Source organism: Lichenostomus cassidix, chromosome 1Ab, assembly GCF_008360975.1.
Source record: "Lichenostomus cassidix isolate B80296 chromosome 1Ab, HeHo_3.0, whole genome shotgun sequence".
Taxonomy (NCBI): domain Eukaryota; kingdom Metazoa; phylum Chordata; class Aves; order Passeriformes; family Meliphagidae; genus Lichenostomus; species Lichenostomus cassidix.
The window spans coordinates 2,120,684-2,146,125 of record NC_139481.1 but is presented as its reverse complement, the minus strand read 5'-3'; the positions used below and the strand labels follow the sequence as shown (position 1 = coordinate 2,146,125).

Sequence of the window (25,442 nt, the reverse complement as noted above, 5' to 3'; positions counted from 1 at the left end):
TGGGTGGTCCCCAGGCAGCGCTGCAGGGCCAGTCCTGGTGAAGATGTGCAGGGAGCAGCTGAGGGCTGCAGGCAGAGCATACCTGTTGTTGTCACAGGACATTGCCCTCCAGGGCTGTCACAGCATTAGTTCAGTCAGACTTGCCACTGCCTGAAATAAAAGCAGTGACAGCTGAAGAGTTTGCACAGAGAGAGAGAGAGATGGCTTTTTGAGCGGCTCATGCTGCTGGGATCTCTTCCACAGGCCACACTCATGCACCACCAGGGTGCTGAGTGACAGTCTGGTGTGGAAAACTAGGAAGATGTCCTCTGCACTTAGTGCTTCTCTGTCCTGATCCTCCCTCTCCAGGACTACCTTCAGCTGGAAAACTCATTTCCATTTTTACTGCTCCAAGTGGCAGAACCCAGCAGGACTGGAGATGGAAGAGGTGGACACCAGGCACTGTTTGGCCACACAGGGATCTGGGACATAACCTTAGTCAAGTTGCTTCCACCTCTCTTTCCCATTAGTGCTGATTTTCCCGTTTTGATATCTGCATATGTAATGAGCCTGCAGAAGCTAATTATTAAAATTCTGTAAATTATAATATGTAGTTGCTCCTGCAAAAGACACCATCACTGTATCTGTGGCAGCAATGTGAGAACTGGGTAAAAAAGACTATTCAAGTTTATGTGCTAAAAAGGACACACACATACAGCTCCACATATCTTAATCACTACAGAGGTATCCAGTGGAGTAGCTGTGCCAAGAACATACCAAAGCCCCCACAACAAAACTGAAATAAAATAATCTAAGCATTAGTTTAAGTTTGGTCTTGCTCCATTACCATTCTCACACTCGCATGCTAAAAAAAAAAAAGCAAATAAAATAATTTTCTTAGTGTCAAACTATGGATGTCAGGAGATGGAGCCTCAAGGCAGAAGTGCTAAGTCTAGTACAGATGGTTTCCAGGAGGTAACCTGTCAGCCTGGGACGTGAAGTTCTCACAATGGGGCGCATTGATGCACATCCCGACATGAGAAGGACATGAACGTGTTGGAGTGAGTCCAGAGGAGGGCCATGGAAGTGATCAGAGGGCTGTAGCAGTTCTGTGAAGACAGGCTGAGTTGGGGTTGTTCAGCCAGGAGAAGGGCAGGCTCTGGGGAGGCCTTAGAGCACTTTCCAGTACCTAGATGGGCCACGAGAGAGCTGGAGAAGGAGTTTTTGCAAGGAGATGTAGTGATAGAACAAGGGAGAATGGCTTTAAACGGAAAGAGATTGGCTTTAGATTACTTATCAGGAAAAACGTCTTTATTGTGAGGGTGGTGAGATCCTGGAACAGGTCACCCAGAAGCTGTGGCTGCTCTGTCCCTGGAAGCGTTCAAGGCCAGGCTGGATGGGGCTTTAAGAACCACTTCATAGCAGAAGGTGTTCCAGCCCATGGAACAGCACAAACCATTCCGTGGTTCTATAATTGACTCCCAGTCCAGGTACACCAAGTGTGGCTTTCCAGTTTGGTTTATGGTGCAAACCTCAGGACCCTTCAGCACCAGAAAATGCCGATAGTGGTGACGGTGATGGTGATGAGCAGCCTGGAGTTCCCCATCCCTTTGTAGCTCCTGCCCAGCCGCGCTGTGCCGGTTTGTTCCCAGGCTTGGGCAGGCGGGCTCTTTATTCCCACCCCTCCCACTTGGCGCCCCGGGTGACCCCTAAGACACACACGTAGCCCCGGCTTGGACTCCTCGTGGCACAGCAGCGCTGTGCAAATTCATTAATTGCAATTAATTGCCGGGCGCTGCGAGGCACTCGGCGGGCAATGCTGCCGCCTGGCGGGCTGGCCGCGCGCTGCAGCCGCACTGGCTGCTCCGGGGACGCGGCGCTCCGGCCGAGGGGCAACGGGAACGGGAACGGGAACGGGAACGGGGAAAGGGAACGGGAACGGGAACGGGAACGGGGAACGGGGAACAGGGAACGGGAACGGGGAACGGGGAACGGGAAGGGGAACGGGAACGGGGAATAGGAACGGGGAACGGGAACGGAGAACGGCGAACGGCAACGGGAACGGGAACAGGAACTGGGAACGGGGAACGGGAACGGAACAGGAACGGGAATGGGAATGGGAACGGGAACGGGAACGGAACGGGAACGGCAATCGGAACGGGAATGTGAACGGGAACGGGAATGGGAACGGGAACGGGAATGCGAACGGCAATGGGAACGGCAATGGGAATGGGAGTGGGAATGGGAACGGGAATGGGAATGGGAATGGGAACGGGAATGTGAACGGGAACGGGAATGGGAACGGGAATGGGAACGGGAATGGGAATGCTCCACCCAGCCCCTGCAACTGCAGAAACCCCACCAGGATCGTAGGCAGCAGTGTGGTCTCCATCTGGTTTTCTGGTTTTCCTGGGTGTTAGGTAGACGAGCAACCCGAGGGATCTCGTTATCCCCATCACCTCTGGTCAATTTGCATAGGGTGGCTTAGCCAAGTGGATGGAGATTTGTCGGAGCCAAGCCAGGCACTGCATCCCTGGCAGCTCCAGGAGCCTGGGGGGAGCAGAGGGAACCAGCTCACCTGTGATACGAGTGCTTTACAAGACTTCTACCCAATGTGTGGCAGGAGGAGTTTATGACACTGAAGGATGCAGCTGGTTCCCGGTGAAGCTGGGGAGCCAGGAGTGCCACTGCAGCTGTCACAAAGGGAGATAATGGCAGGGATCTTTGGCATTTCAGCTCACTGAACAAGGAGAGAGGCTGCTGGCTGCAGAGCTGTGATCTGTGTGTCCCTGTGATGCTTGTCTGTGTGTGCCAACTGCCAAATCCCTAAAGATATCCAAGGGCTGTGAAGCTGGGACATTTGGGGGGAGAAAGAGGCAAAGGAGAGGGAGGAATAGGACCAAACTCAGATAAAATTTGTTTGGGATTGTTATTTTTTTTTCAAAGCTGGGAGGGGAAATTGCTTCATCATGAAATCACTAGACTGTGCCCAGAGAAACAAGACTCGGAGGAAGGAAAATAACTAGGAGGAGGTTCCCATTTCTAGATCTGAGTTTGTTTCTGTAGCAGAATATGAGTTTAGTTTATGTCTCAGTAACCCTGTCATGTGGAAATGCTCAAGGGCATGTGCTCAGGCCCTGGTACTAAACTTTTGACACCTTTCCTGAGAAACACCACAGATTTTAGGAAATTTTTTAGGAAAATCCCATTTCCGTTCATCTTGCAGGGACAGATCAGATTTGGATCTTTCAAAACCTCCATCACGCTATTTCAGTTTGGGCCGTCACCGAGCTAGTGCATATGGTAAATTTAATTAAAGAAGGGGGAGAAGCACTAGCATCCCTGCCAAATGTGGCTGGAGGCTTAAGTTCTGGCTCAGGAGCCTGATGAACCCTCTCCAGCTCTTTCTTTCGTGCAGCTTGGGGCTGGGGAATTGAGCAGGACGGCCTCTCTGGCCAGCCACGGTGGGGAGTGTCAGCGCAGCCCAGCCAGCAGCTCTGGCGCAGGGCCTCGCTCATGTCCTGAGGGGTCCAGCCAGCACCACCCAGTCGAGTTTATCCATTTATCTTTCTCCTCCACAGAAGGCACTGTTAAAGAGCTGCTGGCTGAAAGATTGGCATTTAAGGTAAAGGGGGGAGAGAGAGAAAACAAAAAGGGTTCACTTTGCTAGAAGCATCCCACCTACTTATATAGCAAGGCTGCCAGATCCAGGGACATCTACCCTTGAGCTGTTAATGGTAGCCTGGGCTAACTTCTAACTTTGGTTCCAAAATCTGTGTCTTGGCCACCCAGGTCTCATTTTAACCCTTCCCTGACCTCCAAAGGGCAGGTTCAGTGGTAAGCTCTGTACTGTCTAGCACAGAGATCACCTCTGGCTGTAGCACAGGCCCCAGGTGGTTTGCCTGACAGCTGCCCCGTGACCCCGTTATTTATTACCGTGAAACAAAGGACCCCAGAGTCACCATGACAAACCGATTCAGCCGAACCCGCAGTGTGCAGCGGGAAGGTATAAAATGTATAAATCTGTCATGCATGGACCTCCCATGTGCTAGTCCAAGGGCAGTAGGACCCAGGTGGAGCCTGCCTTTCTTCCCATCTCCCAGGGAGAGGAGCCAGCCGTGGCTGTGGCCAGGGGAGCAGCTGCTGCAGCAGATCAGGGACCCCACGCTCACGCAGGACTTCACTGCAGCTTGCGTCCCCAGCTGCTGCCCCTCGGTCCCTGGGCGCCTCCTCTCCTGCTCAGTCGCTTCATCCCTCCTCCACATCGCTCCTGCTCTGCTCTGCTTTCTGCCACCACCTCTTGAGCATGGTCTCTCTGCTCCTCAGAGCTGGTCCATAAAGTGGGTCCCTGGCTCACCTTCCATGCCCTGGCTTGTAGGCAAAGGACCCTGCTGTGCCACCACTTCTGCTGGGCACAGCGGTGAAGGCTTGGCACCAAAGCCACTGCTGGGGCACTGTGGGCTCACAGACACAGACTGTCAGAAGACTTCCAGCTCATTTCCAAGTAGTGGAGTGTTTTTTATGGTTTTCTACCCCAGTTGCCAACTGAGTCATGTTGAAAAATTTAAGAGTGGTTGGTTATGCTGAGAAGTTATGTGGTAATTGGTCTATGGTTGTTGGCCTGCATCTGTGTCTGAGGAGGTGCCGTCACAATGGAGCATGAGAGGAAGGTATGAGGAGCACTTGCTCCATCTACGGGAACAGTCCAGGGTATCTAAGAACTGGGCTTCAGGGAAGCTTTGGTTATGGCAACTTCCTTTGGCTTGGCTCCCCCCTGAAGAGGATGTTGGGCCATGTGGGCAATGCTTTTGGTTTTGGCTTTTTTTTTTTTTTTTGTAAGTTGGAAGAAAAAGTTAAAGGGATTTTTTAGGAAAAAAACCCCACCCTGTCCTAGTTCTGATCACGGCGCTTTTGAGCACACACATTATATTGAAACATAGATGTCCCATCGTTATCCATGTGATTAAAGAGTCTAATAAGGAGATGCCATTTTCATTCAAACCCAGCAGAAACAAACCTACTTCATGAGAGTTTTGTCATACCCCATCCTTGGCTGGGACTGCTGCTGACCCTAGGAGCAATTACGTTTTCAGCTGTTATGGGAATCTGATCTGGAATTCCTGTTGTTTATAACATTCATACATACATGCTCTTTCTCTGTCAAGAAGTTACTGTAAACTCTTTTCTTAATGCAGGAAAGACAGAGCCCAACACCTCCCTCCAAGTAGAGGAAGATGGATATAGTGTCAGACTCAATTAGATCCAATTGTGGTGGCTTTCCCTAAAGCGAACAATGCAGCTTTTGTGAATGGACTCCCAGCAGAAAGCTTGGAAGTCTTGGAAAGGAGGGAATAAAACAACACGCCCCAAAGTCCAGACCCTGAGATAGTCCAGGTCCTTAGGATGCAGAGGAGGTGGTGTTTCTTTTCAAGAGGGCCAGAGTCAGGCACTATTTTCCCCTTTGAAATGCAGCACTGACATAAAAGAGGTGAGGTGGGTAGAGCTGGCAACAAGAATATGCCAGTCCAGCCTCAGCCAAAATACCTGTGCAGGCAGAGGCTGAGCACCCAGGGCGGGCAGGGCCGAGGGGATTCCTTTGGGAGGGCATCCCACCTGGAGCAGCACCCAGCCAGGGCTGCTGGAGCGGGGAACAAAGTGGCCTGCTCAGCGCTGGAAGTGCTTAAAATGCAAATGTACAGGAACTTCAGACCATCCCCCTCCCTCCTCCTCGGCGCGGAGGAAAGCAGCTTAAATACAGCCAGGCCTGGAGAGGAATGTTAAAAAGAAGGGAAGAATCGCCCTCCTCCTTTCCATAGGGACCCGGGCCCGGCCAGATTGAGTATGCATGACTGAGCAAGCAAGCAAGGACAGCTCCTCTTTTAACTTTCCTGAACAATGGCTCTGGCTTCTTCCACCATTTCGCATTCCCCCTCCTTCGAGGCAGGAAGGGGGCAGCGGGCGAGCGAGCCCTGCCGCCGGGCTGGGGGAGACGGGCTTTGTGGCTGCCCTATAAACACTGCTTAAGCTCCATCTCCAACAACAATACAACACCCCACGTCGGGGAGGCTAAAAAGGGACCGCATCGGGTTAAAAGTCATAACGCTGAGGAGAAAGATTATGGTGGAGAACAAAGGACACCTTATATTATTCAAACTTTTTTTTTTTTTAACACGGTCCCACTTTACTTGCTCCTTAATCTTTGGCTGGGTAGTGGAAATCAACCAAGACGTTTCAGATTTCCCAGGTCTGCAAGGGCACAGGTTTTTGTTGTTGTCATTGCTGAGAAATTGTTTTATTTGATGGATCTTCCATCCAGGGAGGACCACAATTTAAATCACTTAAAAATCCTCCACCATGCTTAAAAAAATTAAGAAACACAGGCCTTCTTCCCCCACTCCCAAATGCTGTCCCTTTATCACTAAGTCAGTTCAGCTGCTAGCAAGTTTCAGCACTTTTGGTTTGTCTGACCTCAAACTCAGCTGCCACTTGCCCTCAATGGGCAACTGAACTGGGTTTGTCCCCAGGGATGCTGCCAGCACCCTCGAGGACACGGCTGGTCCTGCCAAACCCCTTCCTTACTAACTCCTCATGCTGATGTTACTCAGCATCCTGCACAGGAGGCACCAGGCTCCCTTCCTTCCTTCTCTTCATCACTCAGCAGAGCCAGCCCCAAATCCCACCGTCAGCCACATCTTCTTACCAAACCCAACAGATACAGATACACATCTTTAAAAAGCACAGACAACACAGATACGGCTTTTTTTTTTTTTTTCAAAAACATACTTCATATTTCCTCTTTTATTATATAAATATGTTTAACCTTTTACTGTAAGAATATAAAATGTTTTAAGAGGATCTTTGTTATTTTTTTTATACAAATTCACAAACAGTACAATTAATCCATAGGGGTCTCTGGGTTTGCGTTAACTCCATGGTCTGGCCTGTTACTGTGGAGGATTTGAGATTTTGAACAGATAAGCAAAAAAAAAGCCAAGATATTTAAAAACAAACAAAAAAAAAATCAAAACAAAACCAAAACCCAAACTTACTCTTCCTCTTTAAAATAATAATTAAAAAATAATCTAAAGACCCAGCTCCATTTTATTGACAGAACAGAGATAAGACAGATGAACTTCAGTCTCCTCCCCTTCACACTGCAGCCCTGGGGCCTGCAGGCCACTCTGCTCCTCTCCACCTACAAACAGGAAGCCTGGCATAGTGACCTTTTGTAGGTGGCTTAGGAGGGGAGGGGAAAGTATTTGCATATATCCATACATAAAATTTTTTTCTTTTGAACAAACTTGCATTTTACACATTTCTGTTAACAGTAGCCCAATCCTCAGTGTGGATTCTCACATGTTTGTGCTAGAAGAGTAAAAATGCAGAAGCACAGTTTGGGTCCCCAGTCCCCAGTGAAGAGGGAGGGAGAGGCACAACCAGAATGTGAAGGTGGGACACAGTAGGGTAAGCCTAAAAACAAAAATTCAGAAACAAAAACTAAGGAAAAAAAAAGAAAAAAAAAACGGGTGGGGGCAGAGGAAGGGGCAAAAAGAAGAACAAACCCAAGGGGCATTATTCCAGTCTAGGCACAAAAATGTTTCAGTCTCAAAATCTCTTTCCTGTAAGAATTCCAGGGCTTTTGAGGAGGGGGAAAAAAAAAGTAACAAATTAAAACGAGGTAGCCAGACATCATATATATATTTATATATATAGAATATATTCAGCAGAAAAAAAATGTACTTAAAAATCCACAAGAACAGCAACTTCATATGTCTTTAAAAATAAAACCATGTAAGAAAATGAATACTGTAAAGGGGAGAATGAGTGAGGAAAACTGGGATCAGTTACAGGATGTAAGCAAGGGATAGATGGGAGAGTAAGAGGCTGTTTTTGTAGCAGTAATTTTTTTTATGCATTTCAAAATAAAAACAGGTCACAGTATCTCAAATGAAGCAGAAATGAAGCTGGAGATTCTTCCTCAAGTCCCCCAGGTAGAGAGGAGCTAGAACTCCCTTCTACCTGCTCACCCCCGACCCAAAGAGGAATGGATATGTAGCTGGATATGTCTATCCCTGTTGCCAAGAAGGAGGAGGGGAGAAAAAGAGAGAATGATGAAAGGGAAGACAAGTCTTGGTAACTCCCAGTGTCCCCCAGTGCACGGGAAGGCTTAAGAAACTGGGGTCTGTGTCCAGTCCCCAGAGAGACAGGAGAGGAGGAAATGGTATATTCATGTCCAGTAGAGAGATGGGGAGAGAGAATGGAGTGCCTGGACTTTTCCATTGCCCATAGTGCAGGATGACACGGAAACATACTGACAAAAGGAGAGGCTGTAGCTATCGCTAGTCTCAGTGCAGTGGAGAACTGGAATAGTGGGAGGTTGTATCCACCCACAGCAGAGAATAACATGAAACTGAAGAGAGATTTAAAAGGGAAAAAAAAAAAAAAATCAATGTACCTAGGGAGCAGTATTTCTGTCACAAATGTGTTGACAGGGGAGGGGCAAGCACAGAGGTGGAATGGTTGTTTTATCAAAAGCTGTGTCTGCCCAGCGCAGGATTACTGGGTGGCTGGGTACACAAGTGTAGCTAGGAAGCCTTTTCTGCTGTTATTATTTTTTGTTCCCATCTCCATTCCCACTCTCCTTTACATAAACCAAAAATAATCTATTCTGAATACATGGCAGAACAAGGATCTTTCTTTATCCATCCTTAGTGCTCGAGGGGATGGAATCTGGGAGTGGGGATAAAGAGGGGTGTCTCTAGCCCCAGTGCATAAGAGTGTGGGCTTCTACCTCTTCTGCAGGGAAGGATGCTGTGGGAAGGGAGAGCTCTGTCTCCCCAGCATGGAGCTTGAGGCCTGGAAAATGGATAGGTGCTTTCTCTCTGTCCTCCTGCTCCCCCTTCCTCCTTCTCCACAGCAAGGACAGGTAGGCAGCACAGAAGGGTCGAGGACAGACCCTGTTTCTCTGTGTTCCTCCCTGCGGTGCCAGAGTGTGTGGGTAGCATGTCTCTGTGCATGCCCCTCTCTCTTTCTCTCCTCCTTTGCAGCAGTCAGTCAGTCAATGAGTCCCTCCAGAGGAGATGGAGGTCTCAGGGCACCCTCCTCCTCTCACCTGACCTTCTCACTCTCAGTCATTTCCCAAAGTCCCAGGTTGAGCACCTTGAGGCAGGGCAGCTGGGTGATGCGCTCCAGGCCCCGCTTGGTGATGCGGGTGCAGCCGTAAAGGTCGATGCCTGTGAGCTGGCTGAGGTGTTCGGCGATGAGCTCCAGGCCCTTGTCGGTGATGCGGACGCACTGGCCGATGTTGAGGGTGCGCAGCCCGTGCATCTGCCGCACCATGCGGTTGATGCCCTCGTCACTGATGTGGCAGGAGCAGAGCGACAGGGAGCGCAGCCCATCGAGGCCCTGTGCGATGTAGGCCAGGCTCTGGTCCCCCACCTTGTCGCAGAAGGAGACGTCGAGGCCGGAGAGCCGCAGGCTGCCCATGGCCAGGTGCATGATGCCCGTGTCGCTGATGTTGTCGCAGGAGCGCAGGTTGAGGCTCCGCAGGCTGCTCATGTGCGACAGGTGCAGCAGCCCCGCGTCCGAGATGCCCCCGCAGAAGCTGAGGTTGAGCTGGCGGAGGCGGCCCAGCCCGCGGGCCAGGTGCTTGAGCGAGAGATCGCTGAGCTTCTGGCAGTCCTGCAGCGTGAGCTGCTCCAGGCCCAGGCAGCCCTCGGCCGCGCTGCGGGTCATGCCCGCCAGGTGCCCGATGCCCACATCGGAGAGGTGCCGGCAGGAGCGCAGGTTGAGGCTCTTGAGGCGCTGCAGGCCCCAGGCAATGAGCAGGAGGCCGGTGTTGGTGATGTTGCTGCAGCCTCCGAGCTCGAGCACCTCCAGGCCCTTGAGGTACTGGGCGATGCGGCCCAGGCTGCTGTCCGTGATCTGCTTGCAGAGGCTCAGGTTGAGCGAGCGCAGGGAGCTGATCTCCGCCACGAAGGCGTGGCTCAGCCCGTTGTCGGTGAGGTTGTAGCAGCCGCTGAGGTTGAGGCTCTCGATGTCCGCCATGCCCTGGACCACGTAGCTCAAGCTGCGCCGCAGCGACAGGATCTGCACCCGCCGGATGCCCCGCGCCGCCAGGCTGGGGAAGAGCGAGGGGTTGGCGCGGCGCAGGTGCAGCTTGGCCTCCACGCCCCGCCACACCGAGCGGTGGTAGGCGGCGTCCCGCCAGGCCGTGCACACCTGCGCCGCGCGGCCCTTGTCGCGCACCTCCAGGTACCCGAAGATCATGGCGAGCAGCTCGGGGAACAGGCACGAGATGTGCGTTTCCATCGCACGCCCGCCCGCGCCCGGCCGCCCCCGCCGGCGCCGCGCTGCTGCCCCTCGCCGCCGGGGCCCGGCCCGCTTCCGCCCGGGGCCCGCCCGCCTTCCGCTCCGCGCCGCGCTCCTCCTGCCGCCGCCGCCGCCCTCACATCGCCGGCGCGGACGGCGCGGGAGACGCTACTGCGCGACCGCCGGCCCGGCCCCGCCGCCTCTACCGCCGCGCCGGGCGGGCCGCGCCGCTGCCGCCGCCGCGCTGCTGCCGCGGCCGCGCAGCCCCGCGCCACATCCCGGCGGGCGCGCCCCGGCGGCGGCCCCCGCGCCCCGTGCCCAGCGCCGGCCGCCGAGCCCCGCCGCCGCCTCCCTTTGTCTCCGCGCCGCCGCCGCTCACAGCCCGCGGCCCCGCGCCGCCCGCATCCCGTGCCGGCGGTGAGGCAGCGAGGGCAGGGGGTGGCGCGGCCCGGCCCGGCCCGGCCCGGCCCGCCCGCCGCCGGTACCGACTCCGCCGCTCCGGGCCCGCCCGCTCCGCTCCGCGCCGCGCGCTGCTGGGCCCGGCGCCGCTCCGGCCCGCGGGAGGGGGGGGAGGCGCGGCCAGGCGCGGGGGGAGGAGGCAGCCGGGGAGGAGGAGGCGCTGGGCCGGGCCTGTTTCCCCCGCCCGCCCCCACCCGCGCCGCTTGCGCAATGGTACGGTCCGGAACACTGCGAGCCGTCGCCCTGGAAACAGCGCGGGCCGCGCGCGGCGCCCCCGCCGCTGCTCTGAGGGGCTGCGCTGCCCCTTGCCGCCGCCGGGGGCGCCACGGGTGCCGGGCCGGGCTGCCCTCAGCGCTCCCCGGGCCTGCCCCGCTCCGGCTCGGGCGCTGCGCGGCGGCACGGCCGTGCTTCAGCACAGCCTCTCCTCGCAGTGTGTGCACTGAATGGTCACCCACACAGGAGAGAAGTTCTTCCTCGCATTCAGGAGGAATTTCCTCCGCGTCAGTTCTGTCCGTTGCATCTTGTCCTATTGCTTGGCACCACCAGGAAGGGCCTGGCTCCATCTTCGTGACGCTCCTCCTTCAGATACGTACAGACAATCGTGAGATCCCCCCTCAGTCATCGCTTCTTGAGGCTGAGCAGGCCCGATTCCCTCAGCCTCTCCTCAAAAGAGACATGCTCCAATCCCCTCATCTTTGTCACTCTTCCCTGGACCGTCTGTAGGAGCTCCATGTCCTCTTGTACTGAGGAGCCCAAAACTGGCTGCAGTGCCCCAGGGCTGAGGGGCAGAATCACCTCCCTCAACCTGCTGGCAACACCTGACCTAAAACATCAGTAATCCTAATTCCTGCCCCACTTTGTGCCCTGTCAGTGCAGAGAAGCCATGGTGGGTGCTGTGTTGTCACCATGGGTGACAGGTCTTCACAGAGTCAGCTAGGTTGGAAAAGATCTCTGAGATCATCGAGTTTCAAGGCCTCTGTAATGGGAAATGGAAAATCTTCTGAAAATGGCTCTCAGCTAACAACCTCCTTGAACTAGCTCTCAAAGTTGTTGAAGTACTCATATAAACTGAGCAATTTCCAGTGATTTCCAATAATTTCAAGAAAGAATGTTTGAAAACCATGGTTCCTATGTGTCTGTAGCCTCGTGTAGTGGTAACTGTGCACATCTCAACACTGGGCACTATTGCAGCAGTGTTAAAAATGGCTTAAGTCCTACTGGAGATCAGGTAAGGCTTTTCAAAACAGTTTCAGAAGAGCAGAACGGCCCTTTCTTTGTAAAGAAAAAAGTTAGTTTGCATTTGTTCAACATGACAGGGTGTGTTTTAATACTGTCTGGATTGCTAAAATACTGTACAAATATGCCTAGTTACTGATGAGTTTGCTGTACTGATGCCTTCACTAACCTGAAGGAAAAGGCTTTATTTTAATCATCATCTAAATTTATCTGCTACAGAAGTACTCATGGCTCCGCCTTCATGTACAGATTCCATACTAGTAGATTCTGTTGACTACTCAGATATTAAACATTTAGATTTCGCTCTGCTTTTTCTTTCCTTTTTGCTTTAAATTGGAGACAAGGCAAGCTGAAGGACTCTGAGGCCCTGATCCTGCAATGAGTTCCCCATGCATATAAACATCACTATCGACATTAGGCTGTGGTTTGGCAGAGCACAAAAGCCAGCAGTACAGCTCCTATTATTGGCTCCAAAATGGGGTGGCCACATGATGTGAAGCGCTGACCTGGTATTCATTCACCCTGCCTGCTCAAGTTAATTCAAGAAGTTTTTGACAGGTTAACTTTTTACTAGCAGACTTTATGCCGGCTCAGGTGTCACTGTGCTCAGCTCCAGCCAGATCAGGTATCGTCTGCACCCCTGTGCCTGGCACGTGGCCAGTGCAGGATTGGCGTTGGCTCCCTGTGCTGTGCTCTGGCTCATTCAGCAGCAGCCTGATCACATGCCTTGGCCTGATCCCGATGAAATTTGTACTCCTGGGTGATCCAGCAATGCATAGACCTGGTTTTAGTGATGGTGGAGCCTCAGTCACACACAGGGACTGTACTGGGGTGTCACCTGGTATGAATTACCTTTGTAGCATTATTTATGCAGTTTGGTGCTGCCGGGAGGTTGTTTAGCCATTGGGTTAATAAGCAAAAGATTAGGGGCAATACATTTTTTCTCTGCAGATTGGCTGTGCTCAGATTAGTACAGAGCATTGCAACTGGAATGGAGAATTTCCATGGGGTGAGGAGCAGGTAAAAGGTATGGTGTCTCATGGGCCTGTCGTGGCAGGGATTCCTTGTCTGGAGGCAGTGGGATCACTCACAAGAAGGCTGAGTCCAGTAGACATCAGGCAACGTGTGAAGGAAATGTGGTACAGAAGTGTTGGTGTATCTTAGTGATTGTTGCATTACTCATAACTGGCAAAGCTACAAGCAAGTTACACAAGTCATTCTGAAAGAGTACTAACGAAGGCTTTCACTGTATTATCCCAAACTCAACTGCAGAATCTTACCGTGGAAATAATGCGGTATTTCCTCTCTCTAAGCCTTTCACTTTCAAACCACATTTGAAGGGAATGGGAAAAGGTGTGCTCTTGAAGGTGTAAAAGCTTACCTGAAATACTTTTTTCTTTACACAGACATGGCACGTTGTGTCTGTAGTGCCTGTTGTGTGGAGCCAGTGAAAATTAGAAATAGATGGTATGTGTTCTGGAGACTCTGAAGTTCTCTTTCTCATGTGTTATTTACTTAGAGTATCTGTCTGTCCTTGGGAACAATTAGGGTTTGTATGTTGAGTGGAACAGCCTTGAATTTGGATTCATAATCCTAATCTAGTGTAGTGTTGGCTTGGGGGAGAGGAGGGCACAGAAATTGCTATTCTAGTAGACCTTTATTTCTCAATCTAAGTGACAGATGTTTGGAAATAGAGGTTTAGAAAGACAAAGTACAAAGTGCATGAAAAGGGCCAATTTGTCACATGGTTGTTCAGTTGACTTTGTGTTTCCAGGACTAAAGGAATATGTGCCATGTTTTTCATGATCTCATGTGGTATAAATAGGAGGTGGTAATCACCGTGTGATAAACTACATTTTATTAAAAATCCCTGCCTGTCTCTTACGCACTCTGATGGCTGATCCATCCCCCTGGAACCATCTCTAGCATTCCAGCCCCTTGAGCAGCTACCAACAGCCGCTTTTTCTTTCAGAAAGCACTTGCCAGATAAATGCTTCATTTTTTTTTTCTCCAATTACACCGGTGTTCAGCGGAGGCCGGGCGGTTTTGCTTGGCAGGGGTTCAGGAGGATCCACATAACTCACTCGTGGCTTCTATGATTGGAAGCAGTTCATGCTGATAAAGCTGCAGTGTTGTCTATCCTGTATCTTTTATTGCATGGTTGGGCAGAATATGCACCAGGTCTCTCTGCAGCTCCCCTCTCAGCCTGGCCTTGTTTGTTACTTTGTTTTGCCTGTCAGTTTGCAGGGTGACTTTTGGCTCAAGTGAGTCACTTAAGAGATAACAGAGCCCTTCCCTATCCTTCCTTTTTCTTCTGCCACCCTACTCTGTGTGCTCTCTGCGTTTTCATGGCTTCAGCTGCAGAATGAAAAAATTGTGAATTTACCCACAGGAATCTTTTTAGCCTTTGGCTTTTTTTTTGCTGTGGGCAGTGGCCATTGGGACTGCAGGACAGAAATAACACAAAAATGCTTGGACAATAAAGCCCATGCCCAGCTAACCCTTCTCTCTCTTTTGATTCATTTAAACTTAGATGCAACCACACTCCAGGGGGCTATGGTTGTCCTTCGCAAGTTGGCTTGCAGACCTTCTTCATCAGATTTGAAGCATGACCACAAAAATCAACTAAGTCTGATACAACCCGTGGTCTGAAGCTGGGTTTAAAGTTGGTTTAGTGTAGCTTCTTCAAAATCGATTTGGGGAATGTTTTTTTGTGTATGAATGAGACCAAAGGGGTCCTTTTGGGGCTGTTGCAACAGGACAAGAGTTAATGGTTTTAAACTAAAGAGAGTCAAGTAAGTTTTTTACACTGAGGATGGTGAAACACTGGAACAGGTTGCCCAGAGTGGATGCTGCATTCCTGAAAACATTAAAGGGCAGGTTGGACAGGACTCTGAGCAACCTGATCTAGTTGAAGATGTCCCTGCTCATTGCAGGGGTTTGGACTGGGTGGCCTTTCAAGGTGCCTTGCAAGCCAAACTCTTCTATGATTCTGTGATTTTGCATTGCTGACACCTAAGCCAGTGTCTTCTGACATGGCTCAGCAAAATGAGGGTGGAGAGAATGTGCAAAATGAGCTTTTGGAGTGATCGTGCTGCTCATCAGTGGTTCATGCTGACTGGACTACTGACTACTACTGAAGAGCTTTTCTGCACTTAGCAAGATGTCAGGGAAGCTGTGGTGTGGTGTTTTAGAGGTTCCTTTTCTTCTTGAATGTAAAGCAAAAATCATCCTTCTGTGAATGCAATGAGTAATTACATGACAAAGTTCTCTACTAAGAGTTACACACTTAAGTGTAGGCAGAATGGATGGGTAATGTGCATAATTTAGATACATAAGCATATATGCATGTCTGTGTACATGCATATACACATATATGAGTAAGCATAGGGTGTTAAGTGAATTAATTCCTTTTGGAATTCATGCTGGTTGTGTTATTTTTTAAAATTTTTTATTTTTTAAATCAGAGATTATAAAAAGAGGGTCATTTGGAAATTGTAACATTGCGATCCTTTTTGCATGTTGAGCTTTGTTGTGCAGACTAGGTCATTATGAAGCTTTCCTTAAAAAAACAGTGGGTTTTTTTTACTTTGCAGACTTCATGTCTCTAGTAGGTGCTACATGAGGCTGTATTTTAGAATTACATGGTCTGTCATGCAAAAAGTAATTCTGATCTGCAACGTGTTGGGTGCTTTATTCGAAATACAATGTACTGTGGATATGTGGTTAGATGCTGGGGCAAAATTCAGAGCTGATGTCTCAGTGCAGATTCCAACTATAGATATGAGCTTTTGAGATTTGGGTATTCAGGTGTTGATTTTACTTGTCAGTCAATAGCTGACAAGAACATAACTACAGTGACAGGAGGAGGAATGGTCAGAGGATGTAAAGTGTGGGAGGTCTGGATTACATTTCCAGTTTTGCTGTTAAATTGGCCAGCTATTCTTGCTGCTGTAAGACATTGAACCAAGCATAAATTAGAGGATTGCTTGAGGAATCAAACCCATTTATTACTGTCCAGACAACTCCCTCGAATGCCATGTCCCTCTCATGTCTGTCTGTCTGCTCCTGTGGGACAAGACTGTCTGGTGCTCAGAGCAAGCGACCTGGGCCCCTGCCCTCGGGCAATTCCCTGACTCGGCCATGCATGTCACACCCTTCAGGGCTTATGTGGAGCTTGGTACTCAGTGGTTAAAATCATCAAAGGGAAAGTGCTTTGGGAGGGCAGGATGTAAAACCTCAAACCTGAGTGCTTGCAGTTCATTGCATGGGTGCTGTTTTAAGTGTTGGGCTTTGTCATTTCTTCATTAGTAGTACCAAAGAAGACTGAGATGGCAGAAAATACCTGATGCAATCGTTGTTATTATTAAAAGCAGTGACACAAAAACAAAGAGACCTTTCAGGTGGTAATTGCTTTCATAAGCCATTCCTGAGGATTGAACTCTGAGACCTCTACAACTTGATCCAAAAGGGGCAGCCCCTGCAGTCGCAGCAAAAACATGTGTGTCTGACATACTGTGTGGTACCTGTTACAGCAGCAGGTCTGAGAAATCTTCCTTTGGAACAGCTGTGCAGTCCAAAACCCAGCAGTGGTGGGTGGATGCTCTGTGTGTGAAGCTCCACTGACAGCCAACACATTCAGCCTGGGATGGAGGAGATGTTCTGGCCTTTGGCTGAGGAGCAGAGCGGGTGCAGCCTCCTCTCTGCCAAAGGTTTCCATGCAGTCAGGGCAGTGTAGCATTGCTGGCAGCTGTGAGTTAGGGTTGTTTGGCTGTCAGGGAAGCTTCTCCCTGTGCTCTCTGTCAGAAGCTGCAAGGAATAAAAGGCATCAATCCCTGGGCTTTCCAGTCAAGCCTTGCATGGGGCCCCTGGAGTGAGGTCCAGGGACAAGTAATACATATATTCTTGCCACAGTGAGAGTGAAAGGTAACCTCACAAGAAGGTAAGCTCAGCTTGGGGAGGGTACTGATGTAGCTGTGTGGTTCTTAAAACACAAGATTTTTGTACCCATGGATTACTGCAGCATTACTTTTAACTATTGACTCCTCCCTCTCTGGACTGTAGCCACCAGCACATTTTCAGGTAGTAAATGGCATTCTAAAATTGGCAATTCACTTGAATTGGACTAAGTTATGTCACCTGCCTTATGAGCACCAGCTCTGAAGTAAGTTCTTGGAGGAAAACTAAAAAATAGGGCAATACTGTTTTGGAAACATGCTGTGAAAATGAGATTCACAGTTAGAGCTTGGCACAAAGGTGAGAGTTAGAAAATACAGTTTTACAAGGAAGCAAGGCTAAAGGCACAAAATACAGTGTTATGCTTAATGGAGGATTGGGATTGCATATGGCCAAAGGAAGGTTACTGTAACATTTTATTCCTAGAAGTAACAGCGCAGAAACTGTTAGTGCTAAATTCTCTTGATTTTCTGAAAGTTATCTGGTGCAACTCTAATGGATGCACAGAAAAATGGTTGCAAAGGGAGGTGCCTTTCAGAGACTTCTTTTGTTCTTGCTTCTGTTCTTGGGTTCATGTGGACACTCTAAAACCCCATTAAGGCAGCTTGATTCACCAACACGTGTTATCTATCTGTGCATGACAAAAATCTTGGAAATCCTCTCTGGAAATCCAGGGGTAAAATTAAGGGCAGACAGAAACAGGGTGGGAAGAAAGTATAGAGTTCTTTCATGCTGGAGGTGGAAATACAAATGGGTTGAACAAGGTGTGTGTTTTAGGCTAATTCTTTCAACCTTTACCTACAATAGAATGTAAATTAATCTGTGTGACCAGAGCCTGTCATGTACAATGAGAACACATCTTTCTCTAATTGAGATGGTTCCAAATCTTTTTAGAAATGTGTGTACGCAGAAAAGTGTAAGCTAGAAATACTGCTTTCACTTCTGGGTTTTTTTTCCCCAGCATACATGCTGACTAAATTATGTGGAAAAGCCTCTTTCATTCCACTGTTTCACCCCTGAGATCTGGTATTTTCCTAGTGTTGTTGTTCCACACTTTCTGCCAGCAATCCTGATCTGTATTCTTTAGGTTCCTTTTGGAACAGTGAATCCTTTTGTGAGAAGATTATTCCTTGATGCCCTGAAGCAGGAAACATAAACAAAAGTCTTCAGATGTATTGAAATCTCGGAAAATATTTATAGAATGGCAATGGTTGCCACAGGACGTGGGAAACAACAGGTAACTCAATAATAGTCCTTTGGCAATCCATAGCATCTCTCCTTTGGCAAAAGGAGATGTCTGTGTAATCATGTAATACCTGGAGCTTCATAGTTCCTTTGCAGGTTTTAGCCCTGTTTCATCTATGATGAAATTAAATCCTAAAATGTATGTTCTTTAAGGATGGGAAGTGAGTACCTGCGGCGTAACTTAGTTTGAAATCCTGGATGTTTGGGCTCACGCTGTCTCACGCTAGGTGCCCAGAAGTATAGGCATGAAATCAGGTTTTGGAAACTGAGAGCTGAATGACTTCCCAGCATCACATGCTGGGTTTGTTGCAGGGCCAGGAATACAGCCCAGATCTCCTGGCTCCTTACCCACTCCCTGAGCGGCAAGGCCAGTCCTCAGCTCTGTTTCAAGGGATCCTAGAGAGCACTGGCATTTTAGCAAGTCAGCTGGCAACTTCGCTATGTTTTGTTTAGAATGGTTCACATTCTTCCATCTAATTCCCACACTGAAAATTTCCAGCTTCCTATTTTCCCTAAGCTGTCCCAGCAAGACGTATTGAATATGCAGATGTGATGGCACACACTCACACACGTGCTTTTCCTGAAGCAACCCCTCAAAGTTTCTTCTGGATGTTTGTTTTACTCTAGTTCCTGTAATCCCCAAAGTGACATTTAACAGATTTTTTTGTTTAACCTTTGTATGAAACTCTCTCTCTTTCTCTCTCTGTCCCTTTATTTGTAAGGATATGTGGTTTTAGTTACATTTTGTTACATTCCCTTGTGCGTGGAGGAGACACTGTATAAATGAAAACATATTATAATTATTACACACCACGCACAAATGTCTTCTCAGACGTCTCCCATACAGGCCTTCTCCAGAACATATTTTTGAATGTGCACACCCTCTGAAATTGTGACCAAGAGCAGGAGTAGGAGCCTTGCTAGCCCATTTCCTGATGCTGAATCTCTCAGTTAAAGCTGGCACTGGGTTTGACCAAAGAACTGCATGCTGTCAGCACGAGTGCAGTCAAGACAGTGAAAAAGCTGGCTTCTGCTTATAGTGAGGAAGTTATTTTGCTGGAACAGCATAAATCCTTAATAGGATTTCTTGCTTTCCCTGCAGCGTAGAGACTCAGGCAATTCCCTTTTTCCTCCTACACCTTGCCTGCTGCAAGGATGGTGCACATATACACCAGCTTTCTGAGGTCCACACCAAGAGGCAAGCACATAACCCTTCTGTGCAATGCAGCATGCTTCCCTCTCCTACAGGATGAGCAATTCCTATCTTCTCTGCAGGTATATGGGGGTTTTTGCAGGACAAACACATTTTTCTTTGCAAGAACTTCGTAGTTGTCCAGAAAAGCAAAGGTTACATTCCAGATGTACAGCTGTTCCACCTACAGAAATTCCCTGGTCCTGTCTAGTCAATAGCATATTGCCAGAGAGAATAAATATGTTCAAGAGATTGGGCAAAGAATCCCCAGGCCTGTAAATAGTCTTTTGGATCGTAATGGATCATAAATAGATAATTTTAACTTTCTGTGTTTGAGTGGCAGTTGGAAGAATTGTTCCAGACTCTCAGAACAATTTAGAGCCAAATTCTCTGGTGCCAGTCATTCATGGGCTTGTGCACTGCTTTCTGAATAGATGAGGTGTTAGATAAGCACCTACATTTTCCAGATAATTTAACCCCTTGGAGTCGTGTTTCTGGTGGCTACAACATTTTTCATGTCCCAAGGAGGAAAGGAAAAACACAGTTTTCCAGAGGCACCTGTGAAATCTGATTCCTTGTTTTGAAGCCTAGGTGTGGGCTGAGCTTTTTGGAGGATGAAGTCGTCACCAGTGGAGTGCAGGATATGCTCAGAAGGCCTCACCACGGGTGGAAAGTCAGTCTGGTGACAACTTGCGCTGGCTGTGTTGATGTAAAGCAAGTTTTGATTTTCGTTAGCCCTGCTGGGCAGGCAGAGCTGTGGGAGGAGGAGATGGATGCTATTCTAGTGTCTGTACCACCAGCAAAAATGTCACATTAGAGTTTGTGTTGAGGAGAGAAGCAGGAAAAATGTGTAGCTTTTTTTGGAAAGCTTTTGGATAGCTTTGGCAGTTAAAATATCTATATAATATGCTTTGAAAACTGAGGCAAAGTCAGTGAAAATGAACAAATTTGAGTGAAGTGCGCTAGCAGCTTCAGTTGCTTTTCCAGTTGTGGTTTTTTTTTCCTTTTTGCTCAGGGAAGGATTTACAAAGCAGCAAATGCTAGCACAAATACTAGAAACCTCATCTATTACAAATCAGGTAATTTTACACAGAGCCATCTTTCAAACTAATGCTTTGTTATCAATTCTTTAAGGCAGAGGGTTTTTTTCCTTTTTTACTGTGGTGTTCTTGCACTTCAGGCCTTGCCCTGATACCACAGGGACTTTGGCAGCATCAAAGCTTTGTGTAGTTCCTGTCCAAGAGGCTGATGCTCACCCTCTGTGCAGTTGTGCCCTTGACCTGTGGCAGTGAACTTACAAACAAGATCCTGTAATAGGATACCTTGATTTTCTGCAGTTAAAATTGCACGTGATTGGTGCTAGGATGAAGTTGAGATATAAAATTACCTCCTTTTTGGTACAAATGTATATGGAGTCCATTTCCCAGACAGTTTGAATAGGTTTAGCTTAAATCTGTTGCACCCAGAATTAACAGGAAATTCCTTCACTGGAGTGTGACGGTATAGAAGATAAGTTCTGAAGTTGGTTAAATTGGTGTAATGTCCTGATATAGACAAGCCTTTATTTATAGTGCTTCAACCTTTTATTTATATATATATATATATGTATTTATATATATATATATTTAATATAAAACACAGTCTGCTTGAAAAAACAATGTTTTTTCCTTTGGTTTGGAAACTGCAAAAAGTATGAAGATGATATAATTATACACTCAGGCTTTATTCCCAAAATGTTTTGTATTTGAATCCACTGTATTTGAGCAGGAACAACATTTAATTGATTTGAATCCACTGTATTTGAGCAGGAACAACATTTAATTGGTGGCAGAAGTATTTGATGGTTGAAAAAATGGGAAAAGCAAGCAGATTTTCATTTTGATCCCAATTCAGCAAAAATGCATAGGGATATACTTACTTTCAGGCACCTGGTTTAATGCTTTACTGAATGGAGGTAAATTGCACCATGGATTTACTGTTTTCAACCTGTCACTCAGGCCTACCTACACCTCTCTTTCCCTTTCTGTAAGGTAAGGGAAAAATAGTGGCTGTCAGGGGTCTAAGGGATGGGTGTATATGCTTGCTTTGCAAGTGTAGAGTGGAGGAAAAGCTAGCCATTATTTTTATTAGACTGGACTTTATAAGAACCTCTTTGGAGAGTCTGTTAGGAAGGAGAAAAATGATAATAAATCTGGATCTATTCCAATGGTTTACTATTTCCTTTGGAAATGTACATGTCAAGCTTTGCTGGTAATGATTTAACTGACAGGAGGGTATTGATCTGATCCAGTCTGATGCCAGTTGCTGTGAGCTACACTGAGGTGCTGAATGTCCCAAGACAGAGCAGTAAACAGTGCATCTCCATTTCCCCTGGTCATTCACTCCTGGAGAAATAAGAACCACTGCAGCAGCTTAACTGTACTTTGAATATTTGATTTCTTTTGGCAGTTGATGTAATTATTACAGAGCATGGAACAAACTAAAAGGAATATATATTCAGAGCAAAAATGAGGTCCAGGCCTGTGAGATGCAGAGACATAAATCTTCTCGGTTTGGTATGACTCCACTGGGACTGGGGGAGCTGGACACCCCTTTAGGAAGGATGAAGGTGCTCTGTGCTTTCCAAGATCAGAGTGAGGAAGAGAACACATAAAGTCATCCAGCTGTTTCCATCCCCTGGCCTGTTCTAAAATCTCTGCAGAGAAGTTGCTTTGACTTGGATTGCCTTTCACTGCCTCCTTGCTCATGTTGTCAGAGAACTTTGTGTTCTTATCCTTCCTAACCTTGGAGGAGGGCTGACGTGTGTGCTCATAACCACCACAATCTGAGTCCAGAGTTCTCATACAGATCCTGCAGCCAGCATCAGCTCTCCAGCAGGACAAGGGCTGCCCTCCTGTCACTGCTCAAGGGGTCTGTGCTGCGGTCAGATACAGCAGGTAGCAAACCAGCTCCCAGGCTTGGCCTCTGGAAAACAACACAGGGTCATATGTTCTTCATGTCCCTTTTCTCATGTCTTATTCCCCTCTAGGATGGTTAATCCTTCGTGTAAAATTAACATTTGGGAAAGCTAGATGTTAGCTAGATAGCCTTTAGGGGAAGAGTCTTTCATTCTTAGAAATCTGATGTTGGGGAGCAGCAGCGTGGGCTTCCTCATCCTTCCTGGGCTTGTGTTTCATCCTGAACCCCCATGGCTCCTTTGAGAGGGCCTGGGGAACAGTTTTGGAAGATGAAATTGTTAGTGCAATTTAAGGAGATGGGGTGATTGTTTGGCAAGGAAGCTGTGACACAGTGGGCATCCTAAATATGCTACTGAATGGTGTGCAGAGGATAATGCTTGGTACTTCTTTCAGATGTATGTATCTAGTGATTTTTTGGATTTATAACCACATGTAGTGGAACTGGTCTAATTCTTATGAGACTTTCCCATATAAATAGAGGACACTAAGAAGGTTTCAGTTTGTGATTATGGATGATTTTCTGCAGCCCCAGAAAACCTGGTATAAGAGTAGTCGTGGGAACAAGAAGTGCAAAATTTGGGCTAGACATGTCCTGGTTCAGGGCTCTGGCTCTCAACTGAGGCTGCCAACATGCAAATTGAATTCTCATGTAAAATGGAACCGGATGGCTTGGATCTGTCCATGGGAATATCATAAATGTGGAGAGTTCCAGACAGCTATATACCTGCAGGGATGGGTCTATGTTGTTTCTTTCTCGATTTCAAAAAATCTAAATCAATTTTGTTTTAGCCCATGCAGCATCTGTTAAGTCTCTTGCACTTCTCTTTGGGACATCTTTTGCTGGTCTCAGTGGACCAGGCAGCTCAACACTAGGATTTAATCTGCTTTAAGAGTGAGTACAAGTACCATTGAATCCCCTTGAGAGGAAGGAGGATCATGTCCTGATTAATCTTTGGAGTTTGCTTCTCTCCTTGTAGCTGATGAGATGGTCTTGCTCCAAGTGAGCTCATTGGCTGTCATGAAATACTGTGTTGAAAATGACAGTGTTCATTAGGCTTTACAAATATTCTGTATCTTTCACTAATGAGAAATTGTTTTATTCATAGAGCCATTATCCTTTATACATATTCTGGTTTTAAATGATGAAAATGTTTAGTATTTGGCCTCTTTTGTTGTCTAGTACTTCTGCTTTATTTGCAAGCTTCCTCCATGCTTGCTTTCCTTGGTGAGGCACTTCAGGGACAGCTGTCACTGAGTCTGCTGAGACTGGCAGGTATATCTTGGCATTTACTGCACTACATGCCCTGGTGACAGTGAGGCTGGATGTCATTGGCCACAGGAGTCATGGAAAAATGAAAGGGCAAGGTAGTGGTGAAAGCAAATCTGGATCTGTCAGCAGGGGTGACAGGTGATGAGATGCAGAAGAAGGTAGTGCATGAGCACATCAGGAGATAAAACTGAGTCTGTAAGTACCAAAAGAAACAAGCAGGATATAAGCAGGAATAATCTGCCTTTCCAGCGGAGACAGACAGTGCGTAACAATTCAGTGAGGCAAGGCAATGTCAAGACAAAAGGGGCAGACATGAAGAATTGATGTCTTTTAAAAGGTTTTATTACACCTTCTGTAACGCCCCAGCTGTGTCTGGACCTATGGAGGTGGCTCCAGTTGCTGGTTAAGTAATAATTGCAGTACAAATAAATAAACACATTTAGATCTGGGAAGGTTGACACCAGTGCAGCAATGTGGTGGTACAGTGCTGAGAGAGGACAGGCTGGCAGCAGGGGAGCAGCACAGAACCAGACAAGTCAGGGAGTGGTGAGATAAAAGATGATTTAAGTTTCTGTGTGAAGACTGCAATTTACCTTCAAGTGATTTCAGGGGTTTTTGTTGTTTTTTTTTTTAATCTACACTCCCTCTAAAACTGGTTCAGCTGAATGGGCAAGTATGTGACTTTAATGAGATTCCTGAAGACTTAGTAAGAACTGTGGTTAAAGCCTGTCTGCCAGAAGCAGATGGATAGCAGGACTTTAGGATACATCTCTTGGTGCTGTCAGCAGCAGGTCTATGGCACAGAACCAGAGGGCAGGGATTCCCCTTGGAGCAGCACATGCCAAGCCTCCTTCCTGGGTGTGCTGGTTTTGGCTGGAGTTGAGTTAATTTTCGTCATAGTAGCTGGTATGGGGCTGTGTTTTGGATTTGTGCTGAAAACAGTGTTGATAACTCAGGGATGCTTTGGTTACTGCCAAGCAGGGCTTGCACAGTCAAGGCCTTTTCTGCCTCTCACCCCACCAGTGAGTGGGCTGGGGATGCACAGGAAGTTGGGAATGGACAAAGCTGGGACGGCTGATCCCAGCTGGCCAAAGGGATACCCCAGACCATATGATGTTGTGCTCAGCAATGCAAGCTGGAGCGAGGAGGAGGAAGGGGTTAAACTGTGACACTGGGCAGTGCATCTCTACTGGCTCCTTAAGCAGAGCAGACTCTACTTCGGTGAATATTTTTCACGTCTTGAATGTCTCATAACAGAGAGAGCAACAAATGTTTCTGGATGCACTGGACATTCAGAGGCATTAAAAACAAACACTGAACTACAAGCAAGCTGCAAGAGTAAACAGGAACTCAAAAGAAGTTTCTGATCATTACAGGAAGAATGTATGTCCAGTTCTCCCCAGCCTAGCAGAAATCAGACAAGTTGCAGAAATGCACATTGGAGTTATGTGGAAGAGACGTTTTCTTTCAACACTCCTAATAGTACTCGAAAAAGATCTGTGTCACATTTGGGGACATCCCAAATTTTTGAAAAACAATAAGAATAGGACAAGGAATTTGCATGAGTAACCTTCCCCTTCTCATCTATCAGGGCTGTCTTCCAGCAAGGGTTCAACTCTTTTCACGGTCTGCCAAATCTTTGCAAATGATCTCATGGACATGACCTCCCTTTCTTGGAGTCTTGCAGCTTCCCTCCAGCAAACATGGCAGGGACAGTGTTGGGAAAGCAGTGATAGCTCTCCAACTGCTTCGCTGTGACTTTGGAAACTGGATGTGTAAATTTATGCTTCATGCACAGTTGTCACCTCTGAAAAGTGAACAAAGGCAAACACAGGTA

General features: G+C 47.9%; 1 protein-coding gene across 3 annotated transcripts in view; it reads left to right on the top strand.

The window, feature by feature from the left end:
* WNT5B (Wnt family member 5B) overlaps positions 1–25,442 on the top strand; it is a 64,431-nt gene that overhangs the window by 20,465 nt on the left and 18,524 nt on the right. Inside the window, exon 1 of one of the 3 annotated variants that reach the window (XM_085049394.1) lies at positions 6,405–10,233. The exons of 1 other annotated variant lie outside the window; for it this stretch is intronic. In XM_085049394.1, coding sequence (XP_084905520.1) covers positions 8,983–10,233 — 1,251 coding nt within the window. In that variant the 5' untranslated portion in view covers positions 6,405–8,982. Of the gene's footprint in view, positions 1–6,404; positions 10,234–11,506; positions 11,978–25,442 lie in introns of those variants that run through there. One more of the 3 variants, XM_085049395.1, reaches the window with a different exon arrangement.